This window comes from Delphinapterus leucas, chromosome 17 (assembly GCF_059928025.1).
Source record: "Delphinapterus leucas isolate spDelLeu-1000000601 "Yukka" chromosome 17, BTC_Dleu_Yukka2, whole genome shotgun sequence".
Classification (NCBI taxonomy): domain Eukaryota; kingdom Metazoa; phylum Chordata; class Mammalia; order Artiodactyla; family Monodontidae; genus Delphinapterus; species Delphinapterus leucas.
The window spans coordinates 8,341,211-8,365,817 of NC_143145.1; the positions used below are offsets into that span (position 1 = coordinate 8,341,211).

At 49.3% G+C, this 24,607-nt stretch overlaps 1 protein-coding gene across 2 annotated transcripts in view; it reads left to right on the forward strand.

Moving 5' to 3' along the window:
* Window positions 1-446: 446 nt before the first annotated feature.
* The window catches only part of SLA (Src like adaptor), a 34,301-nt gene continuing 10,140 nt past the window's right edge, over window positions 447-24,607 (forward strand). Inside the window, exons 1-4 of one of the 2 annotated variants that reach the window (XM_022554015.3) lie at window positions 447-583; window positions 11,678-11,818; window positions 21,334-21,433; window positions 22,230-22,316. In XM_022554015.3, the coding sequence (XP_022409723.1) occupies window positions 11,758-11,818; window positions 21,334-21,433; window positions 22,230-22,316 (248 nt within the window). In that variant the 5' untranslated portion in view covers window positions 447-583; window positions 11,678-11,757. Of the gene's footprint in view, window positions 584-7,152; window positions 9,002-11,677; window positions 11,819-21,333; window positions 21,434-22,229; window positions 22,317-24,607 lie in introns of those variants that run through there. The other variant, XM_022554017.3, reaches the window with a different exon arrangement.

The following is a 24,607-nucleotide window of genomic DNA, read 5'->3' on the forward strand; positions in this document are numbered from 1 at the left end:
TGTAAAGGGTCTTTGATGCCCACTGTTTCAAGCCTCTGCCAATTAAAAACTCATCTACAGCGGAGCCGGGGCCAGAAGCTCTGCTCCAGGGTCCACTGGGCAGTGACATCAATAAACTGAGAAAAGAGAAGCTGCAGCTCTGAACTACAGCCTCCTTGGACCCAGGGAGCTTTGGGGACCGTGAGAGCAGCCTCTTGGCCTCCTCTGCCTTTTAATTAGAGACAAAAAGTTCCAGTGTCTGAAAGCCAAGCGTGGCCCAGACATTTAGAATCAAGCTGCCCATATTCCCAAGTGCTTTGTCAAAAAAAATGAACAATGCTGCTATCTGCCCTGTCCTTACAGAGAGAAGTCTGCTCGGTGCCGTTGCTGAAAACAGGAACCTGCCTTCTGCAAGCCTTTCTTGTTTCCAGCAGAGGAAGTTGTAACTGGTTTAGCAACTGCGCTTCTTGACAGCATGGGCTCCTCAGCACCCGCGCGAGGCTCACTCTGCCGCAGAAGCAGCAGCTGACGGAGGGGCGGTGATGGTGCTCCTGGCGGCCCTGCTTCAGCTGCTCCCAGGGGAGACCATGCCCAGCTGTTGAAGGTATCTGGGGGGGCATGGGGGGGCTGGGGCAGGGGAGGCTTCAGGACCCCAGAGACACACAGCTGGTAGCAGGTGGACTTTCTGGAGACAGATGTGCTCTGGGAGGACAGGCAGAACCTGGTCCCAAGCGAGGCTCAGCGCCTAACACGGTGGCTGGCACGTCGTGGCTGCTCAGTGATGGGGAACCGCACGGCAGGAAGGGCTGGGAGAGCTGGGACGGGCACGCTCCTGCCAGAGAAGATTTTTTCCAGCCACAGAACATCCTAGCACATAGCAGGCTTCTCACCGAGGGCTCTCCTGCTCGCTATTAGACTTTTTAGCAGCGTGACCTTGGGCGAGACATTTAAACCTCTCCAGGCCTTCATTCTCTCCTCTGTGAGGCGGGAATAATGGTGCCCAACTCACACAGGTATTGAGCAGATTAAATGAGCTGACATATGCAAAGTGCCCAAGCCAGTTTCAGACACATAGTAGGTACTCAATAAATGCTATCAGTGTGGAGTCAGGACGTCTAAAGGTACGTGGAGCCCAGGCAGGTGGACATCACAATAGTGCTTCTAGGAGTGTGGGAGTGTGGATCTTCTGTGGGAAGATGCCAACGAGAGTGGATGATAATAAGCCACAAGGATCCAAGCAGGTGGGCTGTGTACAGGGCAGGAGCAGTATTAAAGGAAGGGCAAACATGCGAGGCACATAAAACCTGAAAGCAAGATGTGAGGAGTAGAAGAGATCTGGGAGAACCAGAATCCCCTCAGGAATGCGGCACACTCCACATCTTTTTAGGTTCTTAGATGTCCAGAGAGCCTGGTGTCAGGGAAATGACCTGGGTTTTGGCCTCAGACTGTCCTGAATCGGGGTTATGCACGCAGAGTGAAGGGAAAGAGTCTGCCAAGCTGAGTGGCAGGGGAGGGGTGTTGCATGAAAGGTTCTTCTCCTGCACTCCTCGGCACAATCCTGTAAGATTACGATGATTATTTGCTTTTGACAAATGAGAAAATGAGGCTCAGAGAGGTTATGAATCTTGGTGATTCATCCAAGTCACACAGCTGGTGAGAGCCTCTGAGGGCTCCAAGGGCTGAGGTGGGGAAGCGGGAGCCTTACCTCAGTGAGAGCAGGTGTGGGAAGGACGAAAGTTTGTCTTTAAAGCAGTGCTCCTGTCTTAGGAGAAATAACACCCCATAGATGCAAATCGTCTTTCTGTAGTTTGCTATAAGGTGCCGCAAACTGGGGCTGTGGTCCTTTTAAAACTGGGGAGGTAAGGCCAAATCAAAGTTCTGGCAAAATCTGGTGCAATCTATAGTCTCCAGTTGGAAAAATGCTATTCAAGAGTGCTTAACATGCTCTGACAAATATAATAGTAATAATATTAAAAAACGATTGCAAGGCAGACCTAGAGACACAGATGTAGAGAATAAACGTATGGACACCAAGGGGGCAAAGCGGGGCGGGGATGGTGGTGGGATGAACTGGGAGGTTGGGATTGACACGGATACACTGATGTGTATAAAATAGATAACTAAGGAGAACCTGCTGTATAAAAAATAAATTAAATAAACTTCAAGAAAAATAGTAATAAAAAAACAACAAACAAACGATGGAACAGACAGACTGAAAGCTATTTAGACTACCTGCGTCTTAAACGGATCTAGAATCAGGGAAGCAAGACCAGGGAAGCCCATTGTTTTAATGAGCTACATCTGGGCCAGCGTTCTGGGTCAGCCACCAGTGACCTAACTGAGTGACTCTGGGCAAGTTGCTTTGCTTCTCTGAGGGTTAGTTCTTTCCTCGTAAAAAGAAGACCAGCTTCCGTGTGTGTCAGTAAGAAGTTTAAATCATATACAGTATGTAGGAGATGCTAAATACTAAAGAGCAGCTCTTAATATCATTCCTAACCCAGACAATTAAAGTCCCCCAAGTTACGTGTATACCCCTAGGCAGTAAACAGTAGCAGACTGTGTTAAACATGATGGGTCAAACTGCACAGCCGATGACCTGGACACTCCTTCTTGATTTTTCTGAACGCTTATTTCTAAGTGTTCCTCCATCTCATATAAGTGAAACAGACAGGGGATGGGTAGGTTTGTATTGCACTGAAATCATTTTCCTATTACAGAAAAAATTTCCCCACGCTGAGCTTCGAGTGCGGGCGATGTATTTCCAAGGGGAGTGGATCTTTCTTAAAGACTTAGAAATGATTCATTTCAGTAAACCCCAATCAGCTTCCCGCATTAATAGATGCTGCTGGGTTTTAATTTTTCATTTGACATTCAGCAAGAATTTATTTCCCCCAGCTCTGAAAGAAGCTGGAGCTTAAAATTCTCATTACAATTTTCCGGCATGTGAGGCTAGAGCATTTGGTTCCTGTCAGCCAACCTGAGGGCCCTGTAAGCACATGTATCCATCCATCTGCCCACCCGTGCATCCATCTCTCCTTCCCTTAATGAATATGCGTTGAGGCTGTACTGTGTGACTGACTTCCTCCCTCTCCTTCCTCCCCAAGAGTTCCAGAGGAAATAAGTACACTGGGTCCGAACCACTTCCTCCTATCTGAGAACCACGAAGGGAGGGGTCTCATTTAATTACGGTAACTTGAGCTACAGACAGAAACTGTGTGGCCTCAGAGTGGCTCACTATTTTTGTCAAACAGCTTTGCAAAGTCACACTTCCCTCCTTGGCACCATCCAGGCAGCTGGGACCATGGCCGGGGGGCTCAGGGTTGGGGAGGGGGGAGGGAAGGTGGGGAGACTCAAGGAGCTTCAGAAGAAAGTGGGAGTCGTCCTCCCGACTGTGCTCAGGGGCAGAGGGCCACCTTGAGAGGGTCAGGCTGCCCCTGAAAGCACAGCCCCGCCTGCCTGCACTGTGCTGGGTACTTTGTAGATGGTAATTTTATCCACTCGACTGAATTCAGTGAGCGCTTACTATGTGCCAGGCACCTGCTAGGTAATGATTTTTCATTGAGCAATATAATAGACATGAGATCGTGTTCTCAGGGAGTTTATAACCTGGGGTTGTTAAAGAAACAAATACATAATGACGAACTGTGGCGTGAGCCACGAAGGGGACCGAGCCCAGGACAGAGAGCAGAGGGGAGCCAGTTGTCACTGAAGTCTTTAAGTTTAGTTCTCATGTTAACCCTGGCAGGCGGCCGCGCTCCTTCTCAAAGTACAGATGTGCCATCTCCCCTACTCTTCCAGACCTCCAGACCTTCCAAGTCACATGGACAGTCAGCTAAAAAATTACATCCTCTGAACAGAACTTCTAAGCACCCAGGGTTCAGGACCCACTTCCCAACATACTACTTTATCAATATGCCTATTGGTCCATCTACTGAACACCTGTGATGTACCTGACCCTCTAGCACACAAGAGAAGTGCCGTGATCTTGTCATAAAAAGGGGTCGATTCAGCTTTATGGAACCATCCGTCCATTTCCTTATGCCTCAGAGCAGAGTACTTAAGAGTCGGGCTCTGGAGCCAGATGCCTGGGTTCAAACCCTGCCTTCTCTTTTACCAGCTTGGTGATAAACTCGGACAAGTGCTGTAAACTCTCTGGCCTCGGTTTCCTCAATCATACAAGAGGCATAATGACAGTGGCGTGTCTCTCCCAGGCACAGTGTCTCCTCAGTTTTCATCTATTCCTTGTATTTCCTTATGGAACACCTACTGTGTTCCAGCTCTGAGTGAAAACAGACTTCTGTCTTCACAGCACTTACAGTCATTCATCAAACAATCACAGAAGTGAGTGTCAGAATCATAATCTACTTCAGGGGCAATGCAGGTGACGCCGAAGAGATAAGGATGGAACGGTGAGCTGAAAAAGAGTAGCTCGGGGGTCCTCACCCCGGGCACCTGTGTGTTTCGACGAGTGATTCACGCGGGGCTCAGCACATGCAAATGCCGTTAGGAGGCAAGATATGAATTTTCATCTCGCTCCATAAGCTTATGAGCCTTGCTGGTGGTTCGTGTGTATGACCCAAAAGCAAAACTAAGTCTTGCTGGGAAAAGCGATGTAATAGAGGAATCACTAACTTCACGATTCCTGGGCCCAGGTGTCCAGATGCCCTCCTCTTTGTAAGGAGTCCTGCATTTCCCAAGCATCCAGATTTGAAATGAAAGGAAAAGCCTATTTCATATTCACTGTTGTCCCATTCTGTCCAATCGTGTATCTGTGTGATCTACCATCAAAATAATTGTCTTTACGACTGTTTTCTCATTGCCAAGGATTATTCTCATTGCCAAGGATTCTCATTGTTAGCTTATAGGTTATGAGGGTATCCAGGACCTGGCCTGGGGCCTGAACCTCATTTGTACCATTTTTTGTCAGATGTGTTCAGTGTCCAACAGGCTCACAGACTGGAGGTACCATATCCCACCAGCCCTGGGTATTGGCTGTGGCGGGGGGACTCTGAGTATGAAAAGCTGATCTAGAAAAAAAAGAAACGGGGAAATTTGAAATTTTGCTTTCAATGGCGTGTTAAAAGCCATGTCAGGAATGACTATTGCCCACCTCTCCGTGCTGGACACCGCTTCACATGGATCCCGTAGGTTCGGGGAAAAGGCACTTGCTTGTAGCAGTTATTGCCAGCAGAGAGCTGAGCCACAGAGAGCCCCCCGCCCCTGCCCCGCGATGTGCTCGTTTTGTAACACCTACTCTCTAATCCTTACTCGTGAAAAATCCAGCAAGGCGGATATGGTTATGCTCGTTTTTTAAATAAAAACAAACAAAAAACAGTGGAAAGAAGTTTAGTGACTTCCTAAGAGGTGAAACTGAGATTTGCCCCAGCACCAAGAGGTCCCAAATCTGGCTTCTTCCTACGACATCCTAAAATGACCATAAACTCTTTTCTAGGATGCATCCACCCTGGTCTTAGGGTAAAGCCAAGCCTCCCTTTTATCCTGAGGGCATATGGGATCCCCTTCCGGACACCCGAGGGTGGAAGGGGCTCGTAGACATGTGGGTCAGTGCTGGCAAATGGGCAATGGCTCTCTGTGGTGGACAGGGCGCTGGACAGGGGGTCATAGCACTTATCCAAACTTACTGAGCGACCCTGAGCAGATGGCTTGCCCTCTCTGAGCCTTTTCTTTGTAATGTGAGGGCACTCAACTGCTCTGTTTCAGTTGGTGCTTTATGATATCCTAGGATCAGGGAGTCCTATCAGGAGAAACAAAGGGGCAAGAGTGCTGAGCCCCCAGCCTCCAACCGGCAGCTTGCTTTGATCTATTTTTCATGTTGAGCTTCTGGGGCAATTTTGTTAAAACAGGTTTCAACCAGCAGACTGTATCGCAGCCTCCTTCTCCATGGAGTGTCAGGAGGAGAAGGTGGGCCTGGGGGGCAGGGAGGACACGTCTGTGGCTGCACCCGCCCGGAGAGGAGAGCAGGGAACGATGTGGGTCACAGGGGTGGTGCACCTGCCAAGCGAGGTCAGGATGTGGTGGGGTGCCCCCCGGAAATCCTGCGAGATCCTTGGCAGGGGAGCCAACTGATGCTAAGGCCCTGTCCCAGCTCTTATTGCCCCTGGTGCGGAAGGCAGGCCACAGGCAGCCCTGAGCAAGTACCAAGGCAGTTGGGCGGATACCCGGGACCACTCACGGGGCACGGGGCAGGGGGTGGGGGGCATGGTAGTTGAGGCAAAAGGGCTGTGAGCCATTGTCTGGCCCAACTCTTTCCCCATCATATTTGAGAAGCCAAGGCCCAAGGAGGGGAAGGACTGCTCAAGCTTGCACGGTGACCTAGCTGGCCACCCAGTACCCCCAAGGGATCCAGCGTGGGTAAATCCGTAGCTATCCCATCTTACCAAACTTATCTCTGCTTAAATATGACCTTAATTTAATCCTCAGAATAACCCCTCAGGGCATGTATTAATATCTCAAATGTGTGCATTTGGAAATCGAGGATCAGAGACGTGCAATAACTTGCTAAAGGACACACAGCCAGTAGGCCAGGGAGCTGGAATCTGAACTCAGGCTTGCTTGCTTTGAAAACCCTCTTTGCAAGGCACCCTCATTCTTCTCTAGTTCTGCTTCTGATCATAAAAGCAATTCAGGCACATGGGAGAAAAATCGGGACATTTTAGAAAGGAGTAAATACGAAATTGAGAAATTCATCTATAAAATCACTACTCAGAGACAGCCCTTGGAAACATCTTGGCAATGATTTCCTTTAATATTTTTCTACATATATGCATATGCATGTTAAAGTTTTATAAAATTGAGATAGTATGAGCATGACTAGTTTTGTTTGTTTGTTTTGGGTTCTTTTTTTCCCCCATAGCATTAATAGTTCTTTAAAACAATGCTTTGAAAGGCTGGAAAACATCCCACACGATTCACTCCTGCCCTTCTGATCATGCCAGGCGACCTAACAGTGGCCATGATAGCTGAACCTGAGCAGGCCCTAACTGGCTTCTTTCTCCTGTCTCTCCTGCCCCGCCCGCCCTTCCCAGCCAGATCCCCAGCCCTGGGCTTCCAAACATTGCCACCTGACATCCAAGAGACCCCTCGGGACCTCTGAGCCCCCTGGACTGAAGTTTCATCCTAAAGTTTATGGTCCCCGAAGCTTGCTTTGATGACCTTTCAAAATCACTTTCCATTGAGTTCTTGGGCTGGACCAGAGGGCAGAGAAGCAGGACAGCATTTCATGGTCAGTTGAGAGCAGGGGTTTTGGGGTCAGGCAGACCTGGTTTAAAACCCATTTGTCCTCTTACTGATCGTATAACCTTGGACATGTTACTTAATTTATGTCGCCTGTAGAGCAGGGCTGCTGTGAGCCACCCAGGGGACGAAGGCTGTACAATGCCGAGCCAGGTGCCTGGCAGAGGAAGGGCTGAGCACCTAAGGTGGTGGCAGTGGCTCTGACATGACTGCTGCTGTGGGGGGTTGGATGTGATGGGAGAAGAGGGTCCCCACCCGGGCCATCTGCTCCCACACCTTAGAAGCAGGTCACGTGGGTGGGCTTTCCGCTGTCACACTCTGTGGAAGAAATACCTAGGGCCAAAGGGAGGGTTCCATCCCTAAGTAGGTGTTCACATTCCGACTGTCGCCAAGGTTTCCCAACTGTCCCAGACCTGCCTTCCCTTGGTTGGGGCTCCTCGAGCTGTCGCCCCCTTGCCATACGATGAAGGGGTTCAGGTTACTTCCTTTCCCACAGCGAGGCCTGGCTTTTAGAAGCACAAAGTGGATAAGATGCACAGAGCTGTCCTGGGATGCTGCCCTGGGAGTGGAAGGCTCTGAGAAGTCTGAGCCCCCGTGTCCACACGATAACGCAGAGCACGCGACAAAAGGATCCCTGATCTGGTCAAAGAGAAACCAGCTGGAGACGGCACAGCCCACATTCCTGGGACCTCTCCACGCCAGGTGTCCGCTCAAAGGGTGGCCAGCCATTTGCTGAACAGAGTCCCTCGAGGACCTGGCTTCCAGTGGAGACGGCAGCATGGCCCTGGGAAAAGGACGTGGGCTCTGAAGCCAGGAGGGGAAGGTAGGCCCCTGCATCCCTGGTCTCCGGGGCTCCAGCCCCAGGTGTGTGGGCAGGGGAGCTAACTGGCTGACCCCTACACAGAGAAGGTGAGCTGGGAAACTCTGCCTCCTGGGATGCTGGGAAGATAAAAGGCAGTGGCATCTGCTAATTGCCCACCAGGAGGTGGGCATACAGCACACCTGAACTGCCTGGCCTGGATCCTGAGGGATGTAAAGACAAGGCTTGGATTCTGTCTAATGGGACTTCATAAGAAAGTGACAGTGGGTCTTTTCTCTTAGTAGTAATTTTCCAAAGGTCACTGAGTCTTGATTGCTAGAATTGAAAGGGATTCAGTGGCTCTCTCTTTGGAGATCACCTTTTCCACTCATCTCATTTTTAAGAAGAGTAAACTGGGGCCCAAGGTCATGCAGAGAAAAAGAAGCGTTGATCCAAAGACTGGGGGAAAACGAAGAGGCAGAGGCCGGTTTCAATCCTCTGACATCACAAAGAAAAGGGAGACGGAAAGCAAGACTGTTCACAGCCAATGTTAATTAACTCATTTCTCTGTGGCTCTCTCCTTATTGTTTCTAGAAGCATTTGTCTCTCATACCCTCGCTCCCACCTCCAGCCACTGCATAAAACTGTCACAGATTAAATCAGATTGTTCATTCATTTCATTAGGGAGACCCCAGCTCTCAGTCTCTGGAGGCACTTTCGCTCTTCTCAAATCAAAGCCTCTTTCAGATGAGTTCACTCCTACTTGGAGTCGGTAGGAAGCCAGCGAGCAGACCTCTAAGGGGCAGCTGGACCGATGAGCTTTTCTGAAGAGCACGGGCAGGATACGGTGCTTGCAGCCCAGCCCAGCCCCTGCTCACAGCTTGCGCCCACCTGCCAGACAGAAACAAGGAGAGGACCGAGAACCCGGGCTCCCAGCCTCCACTCCACTTTCTCATCTCGAGACCGTGGGTATGTTTCTTTCCTCGGATGGACCTCAGTTTTCCCATCTGTAAAATGCAATTTTCAATCTTTTGTTTTGTTTTGTTTTTCTGTATTGGATTCCCTGAACTCCTCCAAATAGCACACAAATGCCAGAGAAGAATTATAAAGTTGTTGGACAGAGAGGTGAAGTTAGAATTCACTTGGATAGATAACAAAGTCTCTCCCCACGACTTTTCTGGAGTTGTTGATGTAGAGACCAGTGTTGGACATGATGGCTAGAGGCTGTCGCTTGGAAGTGGCTTGGGGAGAAGACGGAGTAGGCGGACGGCTAAGACAAGCTGCAGAGAAGGGGCCTGGGATGCCTGCAGGGGTGGGAGCTCACCTGCCTATTGGTGCTCTGGTCGGGGGTGAAAGGCACAAGCCCTGGGGTCTAGCCGATCGTGGAGGCCAAGCATCAGGCTGCAGGGAGCAGAGTGGCATTGTTCTAGGAGTCAGGTGACGGGGCGGGCGGTGAGGACGCTTGGGAGAGTGAGGGGTGAGGCCAGCACACATTTCAGAGTCATGTCCGCACGAGAGGGCTGCCAGGGCCTCTCCTCCACCTGTCCTGAGAGCTTTCTCTAGAGGCCTGAAGGCCTTGGTGATAACAGAGAGGGAGGCTGAGGGACTCGGGAGGCTGTGGGCTCTAGAAAGGCACTGGGAGCAGGACGGAGGCAGCAGGTGCCTCTCGAACATCTGTGCATCTCATGTGGGGCGCTGGACCCCCAGGCAGTCTGCTTGCTTCGCTCCTTCCCTGGACCAACCTCAGGTGGGGCCCCAGAGGCGGTGGCCTTCCCTGTCCTCCGGGTGGGACCCCGTGGGCTGCCTTCCTCCGGGCACTGGCTCAGGGTCCTGCACAGGAGACGCTGAACTGCAGGGAATGAGGTTGCCAGTCCCTCCACTGGTGTGGTTTCCCCAGCACTTTTTGGGAGCACATTTCTGGGAGTGCCTACACCAGAGCAGGGACCGGCCAGGGACAAAGAAAACTCGTCCTTGCCCCCTGGAGCCAGGGTGCTGCTGTTAAAACATGCCCCGCCTGCAGGAAGGGCCCTGACCTTGCATCAGGAGGGGCCTCACCCTTAAACTATCCCCATTGTGTCCAGTCACAAAGACCAACAGGATCAGAAGACAGGACTCCTCATTTGAGCATGTGGCCCATTGCAGCCACATGTTCTGCAGTGCATTATGAGTTTACAGTTTTTGCAAGTCTTGCCATTATCTTGGGGACAGCACAATGATACTACAATCTCTTGGCTTGAGTTGTAAGTGATAAACTGTCCATGTAAGTAGTTAAAATAGATTAACTTTCAAAGAACACTCACTCTGGTTTTCCTTGTTTCATAATATACCAGGTATCCCCTCCCCCCAGCTAGGAAGCGGTGCAGATCTCCCTCAGCCTCTGAAAGGCCTTGCTTTGAGAGCATCCATCTTTCCAGTGTCTGAAACTGTAATGCATAAAGGAAGGATGTAAGGCCAGGCTGGGGGTTGGACTAGCTGACTTTGGGACCCTTTCAAACTCATGAGGCATTGATCTTAAACTGGAGACAAACAATGGGGTGGAATGCAAGTTTCCCAGTGGGATGGACACCAGCTGGGGGATTCTGCCCCATCAACTGTCTTTGTCCCCAGGAGACAGGAATAGTTCTAAGGATGTGGCCTTCTTCGCTGTGCCTCAAGCAGCCTGGGAGGACACGTCTATGCTGGAATCATTTAAGTCCTTTTCCAAAATACTTATACAAAGACCCAGAATTCAAGCTTTTCTCACTATGGACTAACAGAAAACACACAGTAAATGGCAATAACCTACAAGGATTTTATGCCGGGTCGTGTTCTAAGTGTTTCACAGGCTTTATCTATCTATTAACGTTGCAGCCACAACCCAACGTTGTTTTATTATTATTCCCTGAAACAGTCAGGAAAAGGTCGAGAACTTGCCCGAGGTCACCTAGCTTGCACGTGCAGAGCCAGAATTTGAACATTATGGAACAAACCGGAGACTTAGCATCAGCCATTCAAATCCCAGCTCTCCGGTTACACGCTGTGTGACCTTGGGCAAAATCCTTACCTTCTCTGAGACTCAGTTTTCCTTTCTGCAAAATGGGGTTAGGGATGCAGAGATTCTATGATAATCAAAAGTAACAGCAGGTGTCAGAGTGCTGTAGCAGCACGGGAAGCAGGCAGCCAACAAACTGTATTGTCAGGGTTTTTCACTTGTCACCGTTGCTTAGAGCATGTTGAGAAACTCCAACAGAAGAGAGAAAGTGGAAACAGAAAGTACCCTCTTCTCACCCCCTTTTGGTTGTGGAGCCACATAACTCCTGAGTTTTAAGAGCTCCAAATGCCAGGACCCTGAGAGTTGAGGGTCAGGGCTCAGGAGAGCCAGGGTGGGGGGATCTGAAAGGCACTCAGTCTGTCACACAAACACTGCCGGCTGCTTGCTGTCAGCCGTGCGGAGGAATGGAAGCTTTCTCCACCGACAGCACTTGCTAGCAACTTCCCTCTCTGTGGTTTTTCTCTGTCATTCCCTTGATAAAAGAAGTAGAGCTGCACAAATGTAACCAACTTTCACGAATCTCATCTTCACATAAAAACACCCGCCTTTCAAGAAGTGAGCTGCCTGAAAAAATGATGCAGGATGTACTCTAAACTGGGTCATTCTCCACCCAGAGGGCTCGTGGCTCACTCTCCGTGTGGATCCCCTGAGCCATTGGCTTCGAGTGGCTTCGACAGCCCGGGGAGAGAGAAAAATGGGAAACAGCATGCGATCTACCCCGGCGCCTCCCGAGAGGCCTCTGCCTAGCCCAGAGGGTAAGTCTGGCTTCTTTGGCGAAGACGGGGCAATGCGGGTGCTGAGAGCTGTTAAAACAGGGCAGTGGGTACGTTGGGCTTCCTTATACTTGTCTCTCTCGCTTTGCTTGCGTTAACATGTTTGTAGTTAAATGTTAAAAAAAGAGCCACAATGGTGTCCTGGAAGGATGCCGAATCGCTGGCACTTTGCGATGGACCTTCGAAGCAGCTGGTTCGATCCTCTTATTTTTTTAAATAAATTTATTTATTTATTTTTGGCTGCATTGGGTCCTCGTTGCTGTGCGTGGGCTTCTCCTTGTGGTGGCCTCTCCTGTTGCGGAGCATGGGCCCCAGGCGCACGGGCCTCAGCAGCTGTGGCTCACAGGCTCCAGAGCACAGGCTCGGCAGCCGTGGCGCACAGGCCCAGCTGCTCCACGGCATGTGGGATCCTCCTGGACGAGGGATCGAACCTGTGTCCCCCGTGTTGGCAGGCAGATTCTTAACCACTGTGCTACCAGGGAAGCCCTGATCCTTTTATTTTATAGGTGGTGAAACTGAGGCCCACAAAGCAAATGTAATTTGTATATTAGCTATTGGTAGAGTCAGATTTCCAAGCCAGGTGGGTCTGGTTCTGAAACCTAGGCTCTTTCGTACCATAGCCTGCCAGCTGTGATATAGTATTATGATGGGTATATAATGTTATCAAAGCTCTGCTGGAGTGTTTTCAGTGTAACTTTACGAAGCTAGCCACTAGCCCTAGGACGTCTTCCTGAAAGTACAGGAATCCTTGTGTCCGTTGGTAGGAGCACAGGGGACGTCTTCCTGAAAGTACAGGAATCCTTGTGTCCATTGGTAGGAGCACAGGGGACGTCTTCCTGAAAGTACAGGAATCCTTGTGTCCGTTGGTAGGAGCACAGGGGACGCTTCCTGAAAGTACAGGAATCCTTGTGTCCATTGGTAGGAGCACAGGGGACGTCTTCCTGAAAGTACAGGAATCCTTGTGTCCGTTGGTAGGAGCACAGGGGACGTCTTCCTGAAAGTACAGGAATCCTTGTGTCCGTTGGTAGGAGCACAGGGGACGTCTTCCTGAAAGTACAGGAATCCTTGTGTCCATTGGTAGGAGCACAGGGGACGTCTTCCTGAAAGTACAGGAATCCTTGTGTCCGTTGGTAGGAGCACAGGGGACGTCTTCCTGAAAGTACAGGAATCCTTGTGTCCGTTGGTAGGAGCACAGGGGACGTCTTCCTGAAAGTACAGGAATCCTTGTGTCCGTTGGTAGGAGCACAGGGGACAGGCGTTCTAGGGGGAAGGCACAATGTGATGGGTTAATTGAGGATGACAAGAATCAGCTCTTCCCAGAGATGCCAGGCTGAGCCATTCCCCCGAAGCTACAGAGTCTCGTTCAGGGATGGCCCAAGAGCTGGGAGGGGACATCCGCAATGATGATTTAGGCATGTAACATAATGCAAGCATTTATGATATTAGAGATTATAAATTTGAAACTCAAACAATACAAATTAAAAAATAGGAATTTAATTATTAAAATTTCCTTGTAGCTCATCTAAGGCTGAGAGCAAAGCCATTGAGCTCCAGGTTCAGGGGTGCTGGTGGCCACCAACACCCTCACCTTTATTTCCTAGCAGGACAGTGTGGGTGCACCTGTGGGTCCTTGAGGAGTTAGGAAGGGGATGGTCAGGAGGATGGGTGACCCATCAGTGTCCCCAGGGTGAGTCATGGGGGATTTGGGACACTTGGGCCTCCCGCCTTACATCACAGTACTTGGGGCCTGGTCCCTCCCTCCTCATGGGGGTGACCCCACCTGGTTCCACCATATCCCCTGCAGCACTGAACTGGGTCACGTTCACAGGCACAGACGCCCAGCATGGTGTGTGCCGAGCACAGCTCCCCATGAGCGGAGCGGGGACAGAGCCAGGTGCCATGACGCTACCTGCCAGTCACTCCGTGACTTCCGGGGCCCTTCAAAAAGGAGCCGCCTTCTCACTTTTTCCAAAGTGGAGACCCCCAACTTATGCACAGTCTCATGACTCCTCAGATGTCCCCAAGTGACCATGCAGAGACCTTCCTGCTCTGTCCCCGGCTCCAGTAAAATGCGGGGCGATTCTAGCAACCCTCCTTTCCAGCTCCTCGATACCCCTCCCAGACAGAAGTGGGGGAAGACAGGAAGAATGTTCCCGGAGATGGGACCACATGATTAGCTGGAGCTGCGCCGTGGGCCCCCCGAGCGAGCGGGGGAAGCTTTTCCCTCCGATGCAAAGCTCAGAACTGTGTGCAGTCCTCCTGCTGCCGTGGGGGAGGACCTGGGCCCCTTCCCTCACCTCCTCCAACCCAGCTCAAGTCTCAGTCTCTTCCTCTGGTCATGGCCACTTCTGGAGGACCGACACTGCCAGGCCGGGGGCGCCGGCTCCAGGGCAGGGGAGGCACCGCCCATGAGCCCATCGTGTGTGGTCGCCCCTCCCACGGGGCTGGCGGGGCTGGCAGGGGCGGCATGCTTGAGCAAACCCCATGAAAACACGGGCCTCCAAGGACTTGCCCATTTGCCTTTATTTTCTCAATGCAAATCGTCATGAAATAAGTTTCTCTTTTTCCACTGCGTGGGTGGGAGGTCACCTCTAGAGAGGAGGGAGAGGGGTCTCCCCGCCCCTCCGCCCCCTGGTTCGGAGAATTCCCCAGGTCGCACCCAGTGTGTGACCCAGGCACAACCACATCAAGCGCTGGTGGGGGGCGGCTTTTCCACCCCCCGCCCCTGAGAAGTTTCCTTTGCGATCAGTCCTGACTTGATTTCCTCTTTTCTCTGACACCTAGTTGAATGAGGGACAGGTGGTACAGTTGATGCTGCATTAATTAGTCTTGATTCAAATGATGTAAAGAATGTGGGTTTTCATGGAACAAGCACCTCTCAGGTAACACTCCTGCTTACTCATTTGATTGGTCTCAAATACTAGGAGGTCACGCGGGAGTGCATTGCTTTGGGCCAACAAACAATTAGTGCTTCCTCTGACATCAGCCTGAGTGGCGGGCCTGAGGCCCCAGGCCCCGCACAGGGGTCAGCAGGAGGCCAACCTGTGGATTTCTAGACCAACAAGTGTCCTGAGCAGGATTGTGAATGCTTTGGAATATGCGTTTGCCCATCGGTTTTCTCCTAAACTAAGCTTTCAAGAACATTCCTGATTAGTCTGGTTCCCAGAGATGAATATCACAAACCCAGAGAGGTAGCAGGGCTTGATGGAAATAGGGCAGGTCTGGAAGTCAAATGACCTTGTTGGGCTTCTCGTATTGTCCCCTGGGAGCTACCTGACCACAGGTAAGTCACACAGCCTCCCACGAGGGAGGCTCTCACATGGAGATCAGAGCGATCCCTCCCCAGCAGTAATGGCAGCACAAAGCAGCTACCTGATACATGTGGGTAGAAGAACTTTTTTTTTTATTTAACTCCATTTAAGGCTATCTGATTGCACTAGGCTGTGTCTAAATGGCCTTCCCCCCAAAAAAGTTTTAAAGTGATAGAATTGGGGATTCCGTGACTAGTTTCCAAATCATCCCAAATAGCTCATTTTCTCTGCAAATTCTACACATGGTTCAGACTCCTGTTTTGGGCCCGACATAGGTGGTACAAAGTTGAATGAGAGCCAGGGAACTCCCAAGGAGTAGGGAAATAGCATATTTCCACCTTAAAAAGAGCATTCAGTCACATTGCTGTGATCTTTTCCCCTCCCCGTTCCTTATCTTCTTATTGCCCTGGCCTAAAGTGAGATCTCACTGGCAGAGGTGGTAACACAAACCCAGACCCCCTTCTGTGCAAGGATGGAAATAATGCTAAACTGTGCATTTACATAGCATCAAGGGTGCTGCCAGGGTGGGTGGAAAGAGGGGCGGGTGGGGCTCTGGGGGAGGAAGAGGGGGCAGGGAACCTCAGAGACAGCAGAATACTTCTGAGTGGTGCTCAGACCACCTGCCTCGATCCCCTGGGTAATCATCAAAACTGCAGATTCCTGAGCCCCACCCTAGACCTGCTTGTGGGAATCCAGGGGTGGCGGAAGGGAGCCGCACGCCTGATTTCGTACAAGCCCCCTGGTGCATCTTAAGTCCCCTAAAACTTGCAGACCACAGAGCTACCCCTACACCAGCACACAAGGAGAGAGAGAAAAAGAGAGAGAGAGAGAAGCCAGCTGTCTCCCTAGTGTCTCTCTGTCCTCATTGGTAACATGGGGGTAATTCGAGTTACTTGGTGCTCGGATGTGCCTGCGCATGCCACGTGCTTTAGACACCCTGGATTCTCACACAGTGCAGGGGTGATCCCGATTATCATTATCGTTTCAACTTGGCAGTTGAGGAAACTGAGGGATGAACAGGGTTAGTTACTTGCCCGAGGCCATACGGCTGGGATTTGAAGTCAGTGGCCTGAATCTAGTCCCCCCTCTTCACCCATGCATCACGTGCCTGGAGGGGACGGACTTGCAAGAAGCACACGTGTTTTCTGGAGTGAGAGAGACCGTGGTCACCAGATTTAATGACACAGACACTCAAGTGCCCTTGTGAGGGACACAGACGGGAACCGCGTCAGATCTTTGACTAGATGCAGGTTTCCCATCCGGTCTCACTTACCCCACTGCTGGTACATACTACGGCTTTAGGTGCAACATGATAATTCAACGTTTATATTGAATGTACAACGTTCGTATACTTAATGGATACCATACAAATTATGATTAGCGCATCAAACCCCCGATTTCACATTGCTTAGGAGGGGACTAAAGGTTTTTTGAAACTGACTTTAACATGAAGAGAAATGCTATTAAGTAAGTGGTAGTGTAGGTGGCACTCAGTTGTGACCAGGAGAAGACCAGGTCATCAAGAACGGAGTCTGCGTCCTCTGCTGATAGGTTACCTGGTTCCGAAACGAGGCCCTCAACTTACTGGTTGTGTGTTCTTGGCAAGACTCTCCACCTGGCTGTACTATCTGAGAGGTCTGCTCAGTCCCATTCTGCCCCATCTGAGCGATGGAGAAGCCAAGAGCTTTCTGGGCCACTGGGTCTCACTTTCCAGCCCGTAATACAGGACCCACAGGTACAAGTGGTTCGTGGTAACCAAGAGAACTCAGTAGATCTTCTATCAGGCCAGTCTGCCTAGCCCTGTCTTATTGTTTCGGTGTGTGTTTGGGGGGTGGCGGGTGTATTTCCAGTAAAAGATACTAAAAGTAAGGTCTGCTTTCACCCCTCCCGAGGCCGTGAGTTTGAGCATGACTCAAGGAAATGCAAAAGCAGAAGCTGAACTCACTGGGTTGGTTACTCCTCTCCTGCCAGCGGCACTGAGCTCCTTGTGCCAGCTCTGAAGCCTCCCTCACATCAGCCTTTGTCTCAGCCTGTCAGGGGTCAAGATCAACTGGGAAGAGCCTGGTAACTACGTCTCAAAAAGGCCTGAGTGGCTTAGGCACCTGACCATGAGCTTGGAAACCCTCATGCTCTCCCCCAGACATTTTCCTAACATGCCCCCAAGCCTTGGTTCCTTCACCCTTTAAATAAGAATATATGTTCCACAGCATTGTATTGGAGCAAAGGAAGTAAAGAATGGCTGCTTTTGCAAGATGGTTATAAATGGGATCTACTAAAAGATTTTCAGCATTTTAAAAGAAATGATAATACTACTCTAAGGAATAATAATGCAAAAAAAGGGCCTGTCCTCTTTTGACCACGTAATATTTGTGGCTAGTAAGTTCTGCCTCAGTCTCCTTCCTTTTTTGGATTCATTTCCTATTTTACACTTTTGTGCAGAGTGTTCAATCTGATTCATTTCTGAGTTGAGCTATCACCAATATTTGGTCTCTTGAATTTCATCTTCTGTTCTCAGCAAACGGAGTTTGTTTTTAGAAGATAAGAATATTTTCAAATTTATGGGACTAGAGGCTTTTCAAAATTTAGAACACTACTGGCTGAGACTGGCCTTGGATTATGGCATGATAACCCTACCCCGTGCCATAAACATGATACCAGCTGCCACTGATTGAGGCAGGCTCTATACAGACACTTCCTCATGAATCCTAACCCAATCAGATGAAGCCCATTTTGATATTTCCCAGTTTTATACATGAAGAAATCAAGCTCAGATTGGTTAAAAATAAATCTTTCTCCAGCTCGCAGAACAATTAAGTTGAGGAGGTGGAATTTAAGCCAGGCCTGATTTATTTCAAAGCCGGTTCTCTCTCCCGAAAATTCTCCCTGGATTCTCTTTTGTCTGCCCCGCACAGTATTCTTCACTTAATCTGTTTCCTTGTCTTGACTCTGCCATAATCCCATCTGCTTCCTCTGAGCTCCGCCTCCCTGTATCACTCATTTATCTGACTTAATTCAAATGCTCTGCTCTCCACAAAGCCAGGGGCTCCAGAAGTCCATAATAATGTGTTTGAACTTTATGAGCGAACTTAAATTTCCTATCTTGCGTTTATTTCACCATAGGGACCTAAGCTCAGGGAAGACTTAGCTGGGATCCTGGCCCCCGACCTTGCTTAGAATGGCCGCCCTTCCCACAAAAGTACAAACTGAACTTTCTATCTTCCACTGACTTTGCCTTCTGTTTTTCCAATGCTGGGGAAAAAGGTGATAGGGATGGACCTGAAATCCCTGGCAAATGACCACGCAAAGGCCATAACCTTGAAGCGGAAGCTCCATTGCAAGATTTTCTCAGCAATGTTTGTGTCATAGCTATAAAAAAAATCATTATTACGAAAATTCCACAGGAAACTCAACTCTGTTATTGTAAAATTGAAACTCTCCAGCCCCTTAAGCCTGTTTTCCCCGATTGAAACAATTTTTTTATAATGGGATTTTGTTTTTGTTTCTGTTTTTAGCATTATGAAAAGACGGTTGTTCTGTTTCACAGCCTTACCCTTGAATCAGAGATCAAAGGCCCAGCCCCTCTTGTAGACACACAACGTGTTTCAAGTTTCCATTATCGGCACAGATAAATGCTGTGCCTCTCATTTCCACACTTGTTTTTCAAAAGGGGCTGGTTCTGTGATGACCTCCCCACCCCATGCTGCCTGCTGCAGATCGGGTTCCCTTCTCCTGGACCCTTTAAAACCTTAGCCCAGTAGCACTTTCCAAGGGCCTAGTAGCATGGGGACCTCTTCATGTTTTCATTTGGTAAACCTGCCTTGGGCATTCTGGGTGGGACAGGACCGGTGCTGGGCTAGGGGCCACAAGACAGCTCCTCCTGAGGTTCACAGCCATTCCCTGATAGCCACACAAATGCAAAAACACACACAACCCTGGCTAATTGCCTCTAAGGAAAAGCCCAGGGCCCAAGAGGGGGTACAAGAGGAGGGCTGGGCCTCTCCTGAGCATCAGACTAGACTCCCCTCTGGGAGGTGACCTCTGAGTTGATAGACGTGGGAAGGGGGAGAAAGGGGACAGCAGAGTGTACTGTAGTTCAGGCAGAGGGAACAGACTGTTCACAGGCTCTGAGGATGAGGGAACCTGGCTGGCTGAGAAAAACACAACGGCCTATCTCACAGCTTCAGAGGCAGTGGAGACCACGTTACTAACTGGTCCTTTCATATTTGGGAGCAATTAGTCCAGGAAGGACAGATTTCCATCATGAAAGCATTTTCCAACCCCTCATTTCCCAGACTAACCCACACCTCAGAGGGGAAAATGGGTCCACTCTCAGAGTGGCAAATCAGCCTCAGAACCGGGGCCGATTTACCGGGCAGCTGGTCAAACCCTATGTACCAAGCCCCACTCACTGCCCAGCACCTTCCTAGGGCCCCTACCTAACACCATATCAGCAATTTCGTGCTCTTTTTCTTAAAGAGGACCTCCAAATGTGTATAGGCTTCGTGTCCCACCAAGTCTGGACCCATCCCTTATTAAAACTCAGGACTCCGGGCTTCAAGCCCAACTGCAGTGCCACCTCTAACTATTGGACCGGGCCAGAGCTACACAAGGGAAGAACTCTTTTTATAGCAAAGCAGAGTGTGGGGAGGCCTCCGCACAGGCTCGGGGAAGGTCAGAGGCCTCACTGTCAGCCCTTCCCTGGCGACTCCACTCCTTCTCATGAGCCCTCCCTGCTTTCACTGACTGTGGCCACCGTGAATCACTTGATTTCCATCTCACTGTCTGTGACTCAGCTTCCCCAAGTGAACAATCTGTCTGAGTGCGCTCTTCCACGGCGATCACTCGTTTCTCATTTATTCTTATTCATCCTCATACTTAAGCTCTCTTTCGACTTAGTCTGATAGGGGACATGTGAGTTGGAGACTACAGGACATGTGGGCTCTAAGGGGCAGGGGCTAGAGGTCCCGCATGAGGGTGTCTGGATCCTAGAAAGTGGCCACCAAGCCTGAGGTGCCCAAGTGCTGGCTGGAACTTCTCCAGATTTTCTTGGGGTGAAGGGGGCGGGGAATGACCCCTCTCCCCATTATTGGCGTATTCTCTAGAATGTGAGCTCCGTGACAGCAGGGAGACTTGGCTTGCTTTGTTCACCATGCTTGGCCCACAGTAGGTGCTCAATAAATAATTGGCGAATGAATGAATAAATGGTATGTTACCCAGAATTTTGAGTTCAAATGCCCAGCCAGCAGACAGACTGATCAACGCAACATCACAGCAAACAATGACTGAATTTGCCAATTTGTAGGATATGCTATTTCCCCAAAGACATATCCCGATATTCCCCTGCAGCTAAGGGATCCGAATTACGGCAAATCACTAAGGCTGTGAAACAAGGCTTTGTTTAGTGTCAAAACGTGAACTCTCATGCTATCTCTTTATCTGTAGTCTACAGTAAGCTGTAGTCGCCTGAACCAGAATGAACGAGAGAGCATGCTTTCCTTTTCAAAACTTCACCAGAATTACTTTCAACATATGTATGATGAGTACTTAATTTTTCTTTCACCGACACGGTACCTTCCATTCTACAAGGAAGAAGGGCTTTGTTGAGCTTCAGAGTTAATATCTCCTGACCCTGGTGGGTCCTCAGAACTCACAGAGCCTAAGCCCGACACCCCAACCCTGATACGTTGCAGACATGGGGCCCACAAGCCCCAAGGAGGGTACCTGAGGTGATGGTAATAAGATGGGAGGTTTTCACAGCATCTCATTATTCATGGATGCTGCTACATACTTTCATCTTATCTCATAAAAAAAAATCCTGGAAAGAGGTATTATTAGCCCCATTTTAAAGATGGGAAAATCAAGGCTAGGAGGCATTCTAGGACTTGCCCAAGATTATATGGATCAGTAGACACAGGGGCGGACCATGGAGTCAGATCTTGTGACCTCAGCTCAAGGACCTCTGGATCCCCATTTCTCAGATGAGAACGTCAGGGCCAGGGCAGGCTTGATCATGAGAGTAGGTCACCTGACCCTCTGGGTTCCTTCAAGCATCCCGTCTCACCATCCCTGAAGAGAGGAGGACCAGCTGAAAATTGCTGTTTCAAAACAATCAAGTGTCTTTAGCTGAAAAGTCCCCAGGAAGATCTTACCTCTGCCTCTACATCCGTTTTGCCTTTGTTTCCCCAGGACTGGACAGTGACTTCCTGGCTGTGCTGAGTGACTACCCGTCTCCTGACATCAGCCCCCCGATATTCCGCCGTGGGGAGAAACTGCGTGTGATTTCTGAGTGAGTGAGCTTTCCAAAACTTCTACAAAGCCCCCAAAACAAGAACTCGATTTTGGTGGGAATCATTAGATTTTAGCTATAGCTGTCCAATTCCACATGGGCCCTGGTCCTGTTGTGAGGTGAGAAATTTGGCCCATACAGCAGGCCTTAATGCTTAATCCTCCTTAGTGCTGCCAGTACTCTAGAGCCTTCCATGGCTCCCCATTGCCTGATGGATAAAACTTAATTCCTTAACTTGGCTTTTGAGGCGCTTTATGATCCAACGTCTTCTTCTTATGTTGGCCTCATCTCCCAGACACAGACAGGGTTGATGTTATATATTAGTGCAGACTCAGAAAGAGGACCCAGAGGTCTGAAAAAAACTTCTGATGATAAACAGAAAGGTATTGCCTTCTAGCCTGTTGTCTCTCCATGATTTGAAATAGGGGCTCTGAGCACCTTTTATTTAGATCCTCACTGATGTAGACATGTGAAACTATCTTGGTTAAATCTCAGGGTCTAGTTCAGCATAGCAAACACGTATTTTTAAAAAGCCTCCAACTGTGGAAGGTCAGCTCACTCCTGAAAGGAGGCTACTGCCAGCTTGTGGGAAGACTTCCTGTTAGCTCAGAATGGGGGAGATGCACTTAAAAACTAAATCTTCATAGGGAGAGATTCCAGCTAACATGGCCATTGACAGACCTTAAAAAAGGAACATCCCAATGTATCCCAGGCTAAATCTGATTACTCTCTTCATTCGTTCATTCACTTTGGCACTCCCCTATTCACTCTTTTCTATTTGTTCTTGTCCTTCTAGTGAAGGGGGCTGGTGGAAAGCCATTTCCCTTAGCACTGGTCGAGAGAGCTACATTCCTGGAATATGTGTGGCCAGAGTTTACCATGGGTGAGTACATTTCCAAAATAGCATCAATAAAGCATAATCTTTATGCAAGTGACTCAGACATCTGCATAGAGAGATCCCAGCTTGGGACAGTAGAAAGGAGGGTATTGGTTCGAGAGGGTCACTTCTACTCTCAGCTCAGTCCCTAAGGAATGGTGCGACCTTGGGCTAACCTTCCCCTCTCTGAGACTCGATTTCCTCAATAGTAAGACAAATGATGGACCTTGCAGCTCTAATGCGGTGTTCCTGTAGCAATAAGGATTCAGGAACTGTGACCACAGGATGCAGCAGCCAAAAGTCAGTCTAAGTTCAAACCCTGCCTCTGTCACTTACTGGCTGTGTGACAGTGGGCAAGTTGTTCAACATTCTAAGAATCAGTTCCCTTTCCTCATGCGTCAAATAGAGATCATAGTATAGAATGATAGGAATAATAATATATAGTAGTGGGACCAAAGTCTAGGGTTGTTAGGAAAATGAGATAGGATAATACATGGAGATTTCTTGAAACCATGCCTGGCATTACCATCAGCACTCAATACGTATTAGCTACATTCTTACCAAATCATATCCAGAACACAGAGAACAGGCTCTGACAAAAATGCTTATGTACCCAACCTGACAAATGGAGAAGTGAAGCAGAAAAGGAGACCCTTTAAATAATCGGGCACAGCAGATGAGAAAGCAAGGACGTTGCTTTCCCCTGCAGTTGTGACATGACGGGTGGCCCTGGTGGCCAGCACACCCAGGCCAGGACAGGTGTGTCTCAGCCCTGCTTCCTTGGTGGGGCCTCGGAAAACTTCCTTAACCTCCTTGAGCCACAGTCTCCTCGAGCCACAGTCTCCTCATCTGTCGAGCTACCAAGTCCAGACCTTGGCATATAGGAAGGGAGAAGGGAACTCCACTTTCCATTTGAGGGATCCAGAAATAACTTCCTTACAGTCAGAGAAGGACTCTGCATGCCACCTGCTCACCTGGGGAAGCAGAGCAAACTGCCTGAATATTTGAAGCATAGAATTCAGTGCAATCCTTGGCAGCGTTACTGATTTTGGTGGTGAATACCCAAAATTGTCTCTGTGCTTAGGACGACAAAGCTGAGCGGAGGCGGGGCAGTAGCCACTGTGAGAGTTACATTCTGAAAGAGAAGTGAGTCATGGACTCTTCTCAGCTGTGTGTCATTGATCCATCCATTCACTTAGCAATCGTGCATGGATACCTTCATGTTGAAGATGTGGTGCCGAATGCTGGCAGGAGCAGGGAGTGAGGAACCCAGATGAGTAAGATGTAATCCTGACACTATAGCACTTCCAATCTAGCAGATGCAATAAATGTTCTTAAAATATATAACAGAAAGAGAGGTGTTGCAGCATAGTGGTTATGGAATTCAAAAAATGCATCTCAGTTCTAGCTCTATAAGTTGCAACGTGGGTAACTTGGATAAATTACTTAATCGCTCTGCCCCTCAGTATTTCATCGGGGAAAGAGAGACAATACTACCTGTCTCAGGGGGTTGACACGAGGCTTAGACTTCAAGTGCGTAATATGGTGTGTGGCCGATAATTAGTGTTCATGCATGGCTGTTGTTGCTGTCATTGTTTTATTGTCTTCATAGTTATAAGTGGAATTTCATGTCAGGACTTGAAAGGATGGATGTCATGTATGCTGCAATAATTAATGTGCCACATACTATGGAGACCTAAGGGAATAGTTGAAATATTTGGCCGAATATGGTGTCATCATGACCTTAGTAACAAGATCTTTCTTGGAGACCAATACATAAATAAACGGTACGGGATGTTATGCCTGCATGTCTTCCCACACACGGTGCTTCAGGAGCCCTCAGCCAGCCCCGTCAATGGCCCGCTTTCATGCCACAGGGAGAGTGTTAATATTGGTCACAGCACGCACTCATCCAGACGTGTGACTGAAAGCCAGGGCACGTTCACTGAAACAGAGTCAGTTAAAAAAGGATGTACAATTGCTTCCGGGTACACACCAGCCAGCTGCTAACAGCATTTCCTTCCACGCTGAGATCTGGCCCAGCCTGGTCTGAAAAATGAGAAGGGCCCTTCCCTTTAGAACACAGATTCCTTTGTGTCCCGAGCTGCTTTCTAAAGCGTATTCAAAGTGCCCACTCTCCTCTGGAAGGTGAACATTACATTGAAAAGCTGGACTACAGTATTACAACCGCTTTTTTAAATTGTTAAGTGAAAAAAAAGCAAGAAACGTATGGAAATGCATCATGCAATGACAACTGAGTTTAAAATATGTTGAAAAGAGAAGACAAGGGGGAAATA